This window comes from Numenius arquata, chromosome 2, assembly GCF_964106895.1.
Source record: "Numenius arquata chromosome 2, bNumArq3.hap1.1, whole genome shotgun sequence".
Taxonomy (NCBI): Eukaryota; Metazoa; Chordata; class Aves; order Charadriiformes; family Scolopacidae; genus Numenius; species Numenius arquata.
This window is the reverse complement of record NC_133577.1, coordinates 55,553,966-55,567,248: the sequence shown is the minus strand read 5'-3', so window position 1 is coordinate 55,567,248 and position 13,283 is coordinate 55,553,966. Positions and strand designations below refer to the sequence as shown.

General features: G+C 36.5%; 1 protein-coding gene across 1 annotated transcript in view; it reads left to right on the top strand.

Annotated features, from left to right (window-relative positions):
• Positions 1-13,283, top strand: part of PSME4 (proteasome activator subunit 4) — a 75,043-nt gene that overhangs the window by 41,364 nt on the left and 20,396 nt on the right. Inside the window, exons 22-32 of the mRNA XM_074161633.1 lie at positions 5,263-5,318; positions 6,418-6,474; positions 6,658-6,713; positions 6,797-6,895; positions 7,400-7,462; positions 7,614-7,709; positions 8,780-8,911; positions 10,398-10,607; positions 11,329-11,465; positions 11,776-11,829; positions 12,654-12,783. Coding sequence (XP_074017734.1) covers positions 5,263-5,318; positions 6,418-6,474; positions 6,658-6,713; positions 6,797-6,895; positions 7,400-7,462; positions 7,614-7,709; positions 8,780-8,911; positions 10,398-10,607; positions 11,329-11,465; positions 11,776-11,829; positions 12,654-12,783 — 1,090 coding nt within the window. The remainder of the gene's footprint in view (positions 1-5,262; positions 5,319-6,417; positions 6,475-6,657; positions 6,714-6,796; positions 6,896-7,399; positions 7,463-7,613; positions 7,710-8,779; positions 8,912-10,397; positions 10,608-11,328; positions 11,466-11,775; positions 11,830-12,653; positions 12,784-13,283) is intronic.

The following is a 13,283-nucleotide window of genomic DNA, read 5'->3' as shown; positions in this document are numbered from 1 at the left end:
TCCACTAACGTAGTAACTGTTTGCTGCTTGGTGTTTTGTTGTTGCTGTATTTCTTCTGAAGTTACTTCTACAGAAGGAAAATAGAGCTGTTGCAAATACAAGGCCTCTCTGCTAGTGTGCAGACTACTACATTTTACTGTACTGGTACTTTTAGCCCAGGATTCTGTTTTGTTTGATTATAGATGGTGTATTACAATTCATCAACATCATTTTGTGGAAATAGTGCTTAAGTCTGTTGCACTGTTCACTTACAGAAACCCTTCATCTTTAAAAATTTCGTGGGAAGTTACTTAGTCCATTTCTATGGACTTCTATGGGGTTTTTTTGTTCCTCAGTGTCAAATACCTGAGAGTACCCAATAATTTCAAAATTACTTTCTTCATCTCTCTTTGTCAAGAATAGTCCGTTTTATGTCTCTGTGGTTTGTGATTATTTTATTAGCTATTGAAAATATATTTGCTTCTTGAATAATTAATATACTAAGTTTTTCTGTTGGTTTCTTCTTTATTTTTTTTATTGTTTGATAAAGCTGAAACTGAATAAAAATCCTCAGCATTGGTCTGGTGTGTTCTTGTTAGACAGGATCAGATAGTGCCCTTATTTTCACGGCTTAATAAATACTGGTTAGAGTAAAGGTTTCAGAACTTCTGTTTAACAACAAGCGTGTACATTGGCACGAGTCTTCTTGAATCTCCTGTCAACCTAGGTAATTGTTTTCATGTTGGTTCATTAGTTTCTTTTAATGCTTTTTTTATCTTTTGATGACTGGTAGTCTCTGAATGGAAAGGTGATATATTTAGTACAGAAAAAACATTGTTAGATTGACCAACACTTGACTTGGGGGTATGCTCAGTATACTCAAAAGTATGTGCTCTGTGTGTGTGTACGTACACAAACTTGGTATCCACATCAGCATAGCTGCTGTGAGTGAAGAGTGATTTCCTTGTTCAGTGAGTTTGAGCACAAAAGGTTTAGGTTTCATAATGTTCCAACTTTTTTGGAGACCAAGCAGTTCTTATGTGTACTTTGCCATTTTTATTTCTATTTTCTTCCCAATTTTGGGAGCAAAATTCCCGTGTGTGTTTTATGTGAATGATGTAAATAATTTATATCCTTCTGAAAATAGCTTGTGCTATTTTAAATGCTTAGGGTTACTGTGAGTGTTTCATACATGAGCAGGTGTTTAGGGAAGAGATAGGCAATTCAGTAGAAAAGAAATTTGTGCACAATCCTCGCACAAATAAACTGCATAATTGAAATTTGTCAGAATTGAAAAGAATAGTTAAATTTCAGTAGCAAATAGAACTTTAATAAATGTAACTTGGTTTTGACTTTTTATTTTTTAGTCTGTAAGTAGGAAGGAATTTAAACTTCATCTTTTTTGGAGGATGAATGAATTCTCTTCTGATGTGCTATGAATAACAAATTAATAGAAAACTATTGCATGACTCAATAGTGTGTATTTATGTTATTATTCCATATAGTGTTCTTCATCTTTAGTAGAGAAGCCATTGATTTCGGGTGTGTTCTGTGTACTTTTTTCATGCAAAATGGATAGTTACAAGGGGAAGGGGAAAACAGCATTAAGGAGGCTGCCAGAAGTTGTGAGGAGCAATCCTTTATGACAGCAGTAGTTTTTTGTGGCTGAATTAAGGTGTTCAGAGCCATAGAGTCAGAGCTGTGTGGAATTATCCTGACATAGTTGAGGGAAAAATGAATTGAGTTTTTTCTGCGTCTGCAGAAACACAATGTAATGATTGCTCTGCCACACAAGATGGGTGCAGGCGTATATAACGCTTGTGTGCAAACAGTCTACCTTTTTTCTTAAAAAGCCTCTGTAATTTTAAATGATATCAAAGTCCTTTTGTTATGATGACTGCAAGGGTGTGCAAATAAAGATTATTTCAAATGCAGACAGTATAAAGCTCTTTAAGTTAAGAAATCTTTCACTCATGTTCAGTTGAGTTCCCCTTCACTTCCCTTACCTTCCTTGCAGCCTCCTTACAAACAAGGTAATGCTTAAGCAGCTGATTTAGGGAAACAATAATGGGTTTACTCGGAGAACGTCCATTTTTTTGTCTCCCTCTTAAATACAGTGGTTAGTTAGAATGCTCTATTGCTCTACTCTTGCTACAGACATTGGTAGGAGCTTTCTTAAATGTTCTTTCACTGAAGGTGTTCAGACTACAGGTCAAGGATAAGACCACTTCTTTTAAATGTGTAAGGATGTGATATGGTATGCGGAGGGGCAGGGCTAGCTAACCTCTCTTGGCGTCTCCAGGAAACTTCCCAGCTCTGCTGGGGGAGCTGCACACAGAAAAGGAAACAGTTACTCCTCCACGGTGAGTAACCCTGTTTTCTCCTTGTTCACCTTCCAACTGTTGTCTCTTAATCTCGTATGTCAAAATAGGTTGATGCAGCCCTTGATGTAGTCCTTAACGTGGCATGGGGTTTTTTTGCAATTAGAAAAAAATTCTTCTGTGGCTGGTTCAGTGGAGTGATGCTAAAAGTTATTTCTTCCTGAAAGCTCTATCTAATTGCTGAACTGTACTTACATACTGAGAAATACACAGACTTGAATAAAGTCTGCTTTACTGTTTTACTGCTCTGTAAAATGTCTGGAAGTTGAAAAGCGTAGTGCATCGGCTTTTCTCAAATAAAGATGCTTTAGTTTTTGTACTGTGGCAAGTAAGGGAGTGAAGTCTTTAAAGTTCTGTTTAATTGGGGTTTCCGTTCCAGCTGTAATTTTGGATACTCTTTGTTCATAAGTTTTATTCACAATTTGTGTTGAAAACTGTTGATACAGAATGAAGCCCAATGTTATTTATCCATTGTATGAAGCATTGTCGTGAGAGTCTTGCTATAAGTATTGGCTGAAGTTAAGAAAAACATTTCATGCCTCCTTCCTTTTGTGTGTCCGAAGTAAAACACAGTTTTCTCTGGCTCAGTGGCTGACTCATTATAATGCTGAATATTAGTAGCATGGATGTTAGTTTGCGGCCCAACTGTAAAACTTTGTTGTATTTTGAATGTAATACTTTCATCCTATTAGTAGCCTTGTTGAAATAAATGGTTCTGCCTGTGGAGTAATGCCATGGTGACTGTAAGGACTATACCAGGCTAGTTCTTGATTACTGGATGCTATCTGTTCAGCTGTTGTTCCTGATTTGCTCAGGAACCTGAAGCATAAAGAGAGCTTAGAGTGTCGGTTTTGATTTGTTTTAAATAGTAGAGATTTCATTTGGAACTTGGTTAGCTGGCAAAGAACAGTTGAATGTGTTTTGCTGGAAGTGAGAAAGAAGCACAAAGATTTGTAATCTTTCTGTAGACTACCTAAAGGAAAAGTGGGAAACTGCGCTTTAATTTTCCTTATCTCATAGGTAGAAAAACCTTATATGAACTTAATTTGTGTATTTAATTTATATCAGGGAAAAATGCTTAAGGCTGAAAATAAATTAAAATACTCTTTAAAAAAAAATTACTGTTATCAGCTCATTTACGTATCCAGCATACTGTACCCATAAATAAAAGAAAAACTAATTCCTTAATGTCTAGCTGCCTGAGATTGTTGGATTTATCTGTTTCCTTCTTTTTTTAAGAAGTAATAGTATTTGGGGTGGGGAGGTTCATACTTCTTTCTCTCCCCCCTCCCTCCCCCGCCCCGGTTGTTAATTGCAGAAATATCCCCTCTCTGTATCTTCCCAACTGGAAAGGTCAGATCTTGGAGAAATATATAGCAAACACTTTCAAAGTCAGTCGTGTAGATTATTCTAAAAGAGCAAGTGTGTGAGACCATAAAAACTTTATTTCTTTATTCAGGGCCGAAGTACTGCATTAATGTTGGGTATTTTGAAAATTTATTAATAGTCAAGTTGTACCTTAAGCACTTATGCCAGTCCTGAGGGTTTGGGGGGGGGGGGGGAAGTGGGAAGACTTTTGGAATGGCTTATTTTCAAGTTAACCTACTACTACCAGAAATGCAACAAGGAAAATGAAATTAAGACTTCACTTCTTGATGTCTAAATCAATTAAGACGACGACATTTCAGTTTGAATTTTGTTGATGCAGATGTGACTGTTACAAGGGTTGTGAATTCAGCTTACCTAATTTTGGTTTGTGAGGTTTTTTTCCTTCACCTAATGGGCACGGTAATTGTAGCACTTGTGTTTTAATGTGTTCACCTTTACAGGAGAAACATGACCCTTATTTCTGGTTCTGACAGATAGAAGTTTGCTGTTGCCTGAAATCTGAAAGTTTATTTTGGTATCTCATAGCTTGTGCTCAGATACAGAGTCTATAGTGTTCTCTGATGTGTTATTTAGCGTTTTTAATAGGAGTAGATTCACATTGCTTCATTCAGGTTTTTTTTTCTGATTATACTGTCAATGCAATCTTATGTGAAGATTATTTTTATAGGGATTACTTGCTGGTACTATTTGTTTAATATAATACACTGGTGTATTTTGTCCTTGAAAGCTTGAGTTTGTCTACCTTAATTTTTAGAGGTGAGACTGTAGGTTTAAAAAAAACACCCCAAAACATACAACCAAAACAGAATACCCCACAAAACCTCAAAGTGTATGTAGGATATGTTCTTATGTCTTTTAAATTCATTGGTGTGTGATATCTGAGCCTGTATTTTTTTGCATGATTACATAAAAGCAAATCCACAGAGACTAAGAATTTACTTCTAAAACAATATTGTAGTTAGGTTTGACCCAAATCCTGGAAGATTGGTTATTATGGTTATATGGTTATTAATAATAAACTTCATATAGCAGTAAGCAGGACTTGTGTAGATAATGGGTACATTTCTTTAATTTATAACAAGAAGGGACCAAAGTCAGAAAAGCTTCATTAGGTTGTCAGGAAAGGATTCTGCCTCAGCAGTCAAATTCACCCATCCTTCCTAGACTAAGATGACTAGGAGCCATGCTTGTTTTGATGAGGTCATAGGTTTGACAATGAGACCAAATCTCTATGGCTGTTTAACAGAACTGTTGGGATTCTGTTAAATGAGAAATCAAGATTCTGGGTTCAAGGTAGTGTCCTTATGGTGTACTTGTCTTCGACAAACAGTCTGACCCATAAGTATGGTTGATTTATAAATGTTAGAGCTGAGGCATACTATTAGTAAATCCAAACAACTTTGGCACTACTGGCATGAAATTTAACTTGTTAAAATTAATTAAATGGCAATTACATTCATATAGTCAATGATTTCCATAATGTATAGTAATGTTTGGTTTTGTTTTCATACAGGGTCCCAAGTCTGGTGTCTTTGGAAGAAACAAAACTGTACACTGGTGTTGAATATGGTAAGTAGATCCTGCTTCTGTTTGGACAAGTTGTAAGTGTTGTTTTCATTCTTCTTTTTTTTTCTGCTGTAAAAGCAGTAGGTTCTTTTTGAGACCATAATTTTGATTCTTCTCTTTATATTAAATGGGCTTTTTTGGCCAATTCGGAAGTTCTTGTATACACACTGTTTCGTCTTCAGCGATGGTGTACAAGATACAAACGTGCTGCAGTAATATAACTGGGAATGTGAGCTCGGATCCAACCCCCAGGTCAGAATGGTTGGACCTGTGTATTTCCACATAGATGAGAGCTGCTTGGAAGCAAGACCCATCACCCAAGAACTGCACTTGAGAGACAGAAGGAATCAAGGCATAAACTGCTAGAGGCTTTGATGGCTTCTTCAGAAGAAAACTGCGTTTTTCAGGCTTTGTGTGTATTCTTAACCATCTTCCAAGTGAAGATGGGCTATTTAAACAAGGAACTGAGGCACATGGTAACTGCTTATTAGACTATTAAATAGTTTTAGGTGCTTTAATACTTCTAAAATCTGATCCATTAGGTTGCAAGTGGCAAGTTTGTAATAGAGAATGGGCATTTATTTAGTGGTTTCTTGCAGCAATTAAGATTTTTCTGGGTTAAAACTTTCCAAGGAGATTGCTTGTATCATTGATCCTTCTTGCTTCTGCATTTGTTGTTGTATAGATCGGGAATGTCTGTTCCCCTCCATGTATTAAAGGGGAGTAAGTCCCCAGTCTTCTACTGGCTTGATCACCTGACACGTAAAATCTGTATTCCATTGACTTGGTTTTTTGGCCCTGCTTAATGTGTTACTCAGTTTTCATATGCCAAATACTCTGCTTCAGTCTGTGGTTAGAAATGAAGCCAACTGTCAAGGCAGATGAAGGTTTATGTACCTATAGAAAACATACTGTTGACTTGATAAACAAAACCAGGCCTTATGAGAGTGGTGTCCTTAGATAAAACAAGATGTTTATTTTTATAATAGTCCATACTGCCATTTCTGAATAGTCTGCTCTGGCTTTCTACAGGTTTGCTTATCTAGAAATTGTTTTTTATGCTGTTGTATAATAAAGAGAAAGTGTTTAATTTTTTTTGTAGATTTATCAAGAGAAAATTATCGAGAAACGATTGCAAGGGTTACAAGGAAATTGCTGCGTAAGTTTAACCACTCCTCTATATAAAAAGTACTGTGTGTGCTTTTAAGTATAATTTTATAGATGAGAAACCTGCTTCATTTACTTTGCCTATAATTCTTAAATTTAAGGTTTGTAGAAATAAAACTATTATTTTTTAAAACTTTCCCTGTCTGATAATGAGCTATTTTTCTTCCAATTGCAGGTTATATACTTGATAATTCAGAAGATGATACCAAGTCTTTATTTCTAATAATAAAGGTATACTTACAATTTTTGATACTTAAGACAATATTACTTGTTTTGCAAAATAATCACTCCTTGTCATCTTTTTCTTTCTACAGATTATTAGTGATGTTTTACAGTTCCAAGGGTCTCACAAGCATGAGTTTGATTCACGATGGAAAAGCTTTAATCTAGTGAAAAAATCAATGGAAAACAGGGTCAGTGATTTTTCTTTGTAAAGCTTAGGTGAGGGATGGAAATAGTTCCTGATGTTCAGAAAGACTTTTTTCATATTTTCGTTACTGTCCTAATCAGTTTTCATAATTTTGAAATCTAATTCCTTGATAAGAATATTGTTTTGCAGTGCTTTTGTACCTTTATTTGGAAGTTTTATGAGTAACTAGCTTAGCATTTCTGAATTGTAGTAACCCTCGGTTTGCATATATCCTTGCATCAAAGTCTGAGATTTGGCATGATGCTCTATTGTGGCACTTGTTAACTGAGAAGTTTCTGTGAACAGACCTTTCTTTTGCATACAGAGTAATAGGCAAATAAAACACTTTACTAGGGGAAAAAAAAAAAAATCAAGGCTGTCTGCCAAGAAGAATTTCTACATGAAGTGTGCCTGTTTCTAGAAGAAAAAGAGTACATGGGGAGTTCAGTCAGTGCAAATTGCTAATATGAATACTGAAATCTAAACCAAATTATGTATTTGTTTACAGCTGCAAGGAAAGAAGCAGCATATCAGAGCTTTGCTGATTGACAGAGTTATGTTGCAGCATGAGGTAATACTTTCACTTTAATCTTCACTAACTACTTGAAAAGCTGATTTGTTATGTTGTCACGTAGCAAAAAATGCAATAATCCTGCAGTAGTGTCTCTTACATGTGTGAAATGTAAAAACAATCTGTTCTTTGTGTTTTCTATGCAATTTAGCTGAGAACACTAACGATGGAAGGCTGTGAATATAAAACTTCTCACCAGGAGATGATCAGAGATCTTTTGTGTTTGTCTACAAGTTCATATGGTCAGGTAAGGAAAAATACCTTTTGAACTGAAATATATGGAATTTTTTGTTGATCTCTTCAAGTTATGTTTTCAAGATCTTCACTTTTCAATTTATTTCTGTGGCAACATGAAATATTTACTATTTCAGGGGAGGTTTAGATAGGAAAAAATTTTACACTGAACGTGTTATTAAGCCTTGGAACAGGCTGCCCGGGGAAGTGGTTGAGTCACCATCTCTGGCGGTATCTAAAAGATGGGTAGACATGGTGCTTAGAGATACTGTTTGGTAGTGGTTTTTGTCAGTATTAGGTTGATGGTTTGATGATCTGAAAGGTCCCTTCTGACCTAGACAAGTCTATGATTTCATTTGCATTAGTTGCCAATTTTGGCATAGCTTTTGCTTTAAGCCCCTTCTTTGTCAAATAAAGAACTTAACTGGGTGGAGAAGCTGCCGACTTACGTTACCAATTTTAAATTTTTTGAGGGACTTAACACTAGGCTTCTAAAAACAATTATTCAATTAAAAAATTTAATAAAAATATGCCAGGTTGAGGTTTTTAGATGTGATGAAATGATTCATGACACTATTTGGAATGCTAAGTCTACTTTTAGGAAGTAGCTGTGATGACATCCTAGTTCTTAAAAATACACAAAAGTGTGCTGATAGTTGGATTCTGAACTCTTTGCCTGGTGGGAGCTCTGTGTGTGTTCAGTTCACACAGAATCTAGAATTCAAATCCATCCACAATCTTTACAGACTCTTTAGATTCTCCTAACTGTGTCTGTTATTCTAGCTGTTTGTTCTTTAAATGATCTTAAAAACACATTGCCTGTTTTTGGCAACATAAAGAATTCTCTTTAACTTTGTAGCTGTTCTGAACTAAGTGCTAGAAACAAAAAGTAGGTTTTATAAACAAGTGTGAGCAAGGGTGTGGGGAAGCATGCTATTTACAATGTTCTACAAATAGTTTTGTTCCTGTGCACAAATACGTTATGTAAACTGTACATAAGTAGCTGAAATGGATAAGGGTGTTGGGTTTGTATAGTGTATTTTTGGTTCAGAAGACTTTCTAGTAATGTGTCTCTTCCCACAGGTCAGAAGCAAAGCTCAGCAAGCATTCTTCACAGCTCTGGGAACGTACAATTTTTGTTGTAGAGATATCATTCCCTTGGTTTTGGAGTTCTTGCGTCCAGACCGGCAAGATGTCACTCAAAAGCAATTTAAAGTACTGTCTTATTAACTTTGTTTTATGCCTGTCTTTTGAAGTGTCACTAGAGGAGAATTTTTAATGCTGAAGAGTGGGATCAGTGTTACTCTGATATTTTCATGGCATATAGCTTAAGCTTGACTAGTGTATGGAATTATTTGGATTAGATCAGTTGTCAAGAGAAATTTTGTGTTTATAGATCTTTCTCATTTCATTATGTGGTCAGGTATTACAACAATGTTTGTTAACACCTGTTGTTAGATTATTAAATGGAAATTGAGATGCTATAGTCCAAGATGGTAAAACTCATTAAGCGGTTCTGTAAGCTGTAGTAGTATAAGAAAATATGGTGAACTGGACAAAAAGTTGGTAACCCAAAAGAGTTACAGTAAAACAGGTGGATTTTCTTATGAAGTGGTGGGTAATTGCTGATGCTGCCAGGCCTGGAAACGTCGCTGACACGGTGATGCCAGGATGCAGTCTATCCATCCAGGTGTTCAAAAGCATCATGCTCCCCTCCTTCCTCTGCACCCCTCTCAGTCCTCCTGGCCACAGAGGCAATTTGTACTCTTGTCATATGGTCAGAACAACAGCTATGCCTTATTATCCTGCTGCAGCTGCCTGATATGTACTATCAGACAGCATGGGATTATATTGTTTACCTATCTTAGTATCCCTGTTCTTGTTTATTCATTATTATTTTTTAATCCCATCCTTGTACCTCCCTTTCTCCATCCCTCTCCTCCCAGATAAGCAACCCACGCCTACTCACTTTTTCGCAGTTGGTCCCAGTTTTGCTACACTTAACAGCATTTTCTGCCATACCTGAATTTGGTATATCTGATACTGCTACCAGTCTTAGCCTGTGTGATATTGCTGATGCAGTTACCTAGGCACTGTTGTTCTTGTAAGACTCTGCTCTCCAAAAGGTCCCCAAGACTTCCTTCCAGTTGCCTGTGAAATTTGGCCATTTCTCACATAACTCCCACTTAATCACCTGTGAAATCCAGCCCCTCTTTGTTTCACTGTTTCACTCTTGTCAGCTTCTCACACAATCACCTGTCACATTCACCAGTTTGTTGTGTCATGTCCAGTAATTATCCACATCCTCTTCAGTCGGCAACATTTCAGGTGCCTAGTTAACAGCCAGATGATTTGCCTGCAGCCCAAACATAAGTTCACAGAAAGGCCAGGTGTGGTAATTGATCATTGCATAACATCCTTTATAATGTAATTCAGAAATCAGTCAGCCATTCTGTGGATAAATTAATTGGCAGAGCTTCCAATCTCCTTAAAAGGGTTCTTTAGCAGAAAGAGGATTCTGTGAAAAATCTTTGGTATTTTGACAATGAGACTGCATAGCTGAATGTTTATGGTACTTTTTAATGATTTGGTAATGTGAGGATTATTTTTTATTCTATGTAGGTGCATGCTTATGTAGATAGATGTCACTTACATACGAACAACACTTAACCTTTCTAAAATTACATCTTTCATTTTGCAGGGTGCCTTATATTGTCTTCTTGGAAATCACAGTGGAGTATGTTTGGCAAATCTTCACGATTGGGATTGTATTGCACAGACATGGCCAGCAATTGTTTCTTCTGGACTAAGCAAAGCTATGTCCTTGGAAAAACCATCCATAGTTAGACTCTTTGATGACCTAGCAGAAAAAATCCATAGGCAGTATGAAACAATCGGATTGGATTTTGCAGTAAGTGACATATTGCTTAGGGAGAATGTCTTGGATTCTGAGAGCATTTGATTGCTTGAGACTCAAGGTATATTATTTGAGTTAGTGTTCTGATGTTTATCGTGCTCCAATTTCTGTGACAGAGGACTGTAGGCTTGTATGTTTGAGACTGAAGTTATAGAGCTCCCTATAGTACCACTGGAATTTGTGACTTTTTGTTAACCTATAAGGAAGCCTGTTACCAAAAGGAAGTTTAAGTTGCCATTCAGTGTTAATTGGTATGAGTCATGCTGATCAAGTGTGAAGATGTGTGTTGGTGGGACAGCGTCTTCAAATTAACATTGTCAGTATTTGTACTGTTGTCCCACTGTGCTAACCCACAGCACTCATTACACAGCTTCCTCTTGCCTAATCAGTGGGTTAAATGGGGTGGTACTTATTTTTCAGAATGAGTGCCAATTAATAAAAATATTTTTTAAACAATTTTTATGCTGTAATGAAATATTAAAGTTTGGTTTTACCTTTATTTTAAAATAGAATAAAACATGTACTTGGAGAAACAATTCTGCTGTGTGAACACAAAAGATGTCTTCCCTAGTTTTTCATGGATTTGTCTATGTGGACGGGAAACTCTGCACTCTTCATATTATTCTGAACTCTCGCTATTTTGAAACAGAAACAAACACACATAAAACTTTTAAGTAGCTGCTCAATCCCAAATCTTTGTCTTTTCTGTCAATAGGTTCCAGAGAAATGCATTGAGGTAGCTGTTTTGCTGCAAAAATCAGAACATCCAAGTTCAAACTTCACAGGTCTTTGTTCAGAAGAAATTCAGTTAGGAATTCAGCGACAGAAGGAAAAGAATGCTGAGGCTTTGCAGTAAGTTAAAGTTCCCTTAACACAAGCTTACACTGCCTACTATTTACTGTACATTAAATGTAATAATCCAAAATTGCTAAGATAAATCTTAAGCTCAACAAATTCAGAAGGATTGTTGTGGTGTGTCTTCTCTCCTGACTTGGCAGCCACTTTTCTCTATGCTTATATTTCCTTCCTTCCTCTTCCTTGTCCTCCCTGTTTGTGCTAGACTTACTGCATTGCTTTCACTTACCTTTTGTAGAACATTTATTCTATTTTTAAATTATTCCCTCAGTAGAATCTGGTTGATGATTCTCTCTTTTTCTCTCAGAAACTATGAAAATTTGGTCAACATGCTGCTGGACTGTGTGGAACAAAGAAATCTGTAAGTCTCCCTTTCTGTGGGTAAGAAAATTTTTGGGGGGTTGATTTGAGGAGGTTACATGAGTAACTGTCGTTTTCATCAAGAAGTGCAGTTAGCATGACCAGAATTAAGTAGTATTTTTTTCAGCCTCAAAGTAGTTGTCCAAAAGCAGTTTTTCAGTAGCAGTCTAGCATAAAATGGACTGTGACTAGCTTCTTGGAGAGTTTTTGCAAAGGTATCCACAAGAATTGAGTCTCGGGAGGTCCTCATGCATTTGCATATGAATTCTGCTTGCCCAGACAGGAAGACAAAGGCCAATGTAGGGGAGTCTTACCATTACTGTCTCCTAGGTAAAGTGAATGAGTCTTGAATTTATTTTCATTTGGAGCTTGATTTGTTAGTATAAGGCATCATCGCATCTCCAAGTTAAGCTTTGTCATTAAAAAAAAAAATAGGTCAAATTAATTAGTATTTTTTTGTTCTGGGGAAAAAGCTCTGGATCTGTCTGCATAATACTGATATCCAAATAGATTTTAATTCGTAGGATAATATTTGTGTTTAAAAACTTTAAAAGAATATCCCTATAGGTCTGTATTTCACATTGAAATGCCAAGATCAAGAAGGCACCGTTAACTGAATGTTTGATTGCACTTGTGTGTTCCCAGAACACTGAAGGTTTCCCTACATGGCAGTTAAGCTTGTTGACTGTAGCAGTGGCATAGAACATTACTTATGTTAGTCCAAACATATTTATGTAATCTTAATACATATAATCAATTCGGTGCAAAAGCAGTACATGCAATTATGCTACTTATTGTCTGTTTTGAATATTTTCTTTTTTTTAGTCCCTGGAAGTTTGAACACATCAGCATTGGTTTTCTGTCTCTGCTCCTGAGGGATGATAGGATACTGCCTGTCCGTGCCATAAAATTTTTTGTGCAGTGTCTCAACCATGATGCAATTGTAGTTCGTAAGGTAAAAACAACATAATTAATCTTTTTGTTTTGCAGCTTGTTGGGGTTTAGATCAGATGTTTGTGGTGGTTTGCTGTGATAAAGAACAAAACCTGAGGTGTACATCTCTCCTCACCCTTCCAGCCATGCATGTGTACAAAAGTCCCTAATCCAAGAAGATGAGTCTTGGCAGTGCTGTAGCTGTGACATACGGTGTAAAGTCTGTAAAGTCTGAAATGTGGAACATACCAATTCATTCTTACTTACTTCAGAGTACTTTTGCAGAATTTCTTTTGCAGATGTCTGTTTTTTCCATCTGTGGCTTATTACTTGAAGGGAGCCATCTATGTGTTGTATTTAGAATCATAGAATTGTTTAGGTTGGAAGGGACCTTTAAGATCATCTAGTCCAACCATCAACCTAACTGATGAAAAAAAACCATCACTGAACCATGTCTCTAAGCACTATGTCAAACCGTCTTTTGAATACCTCCAGGGATGGTGCCTCAACCACTTCCCTGGG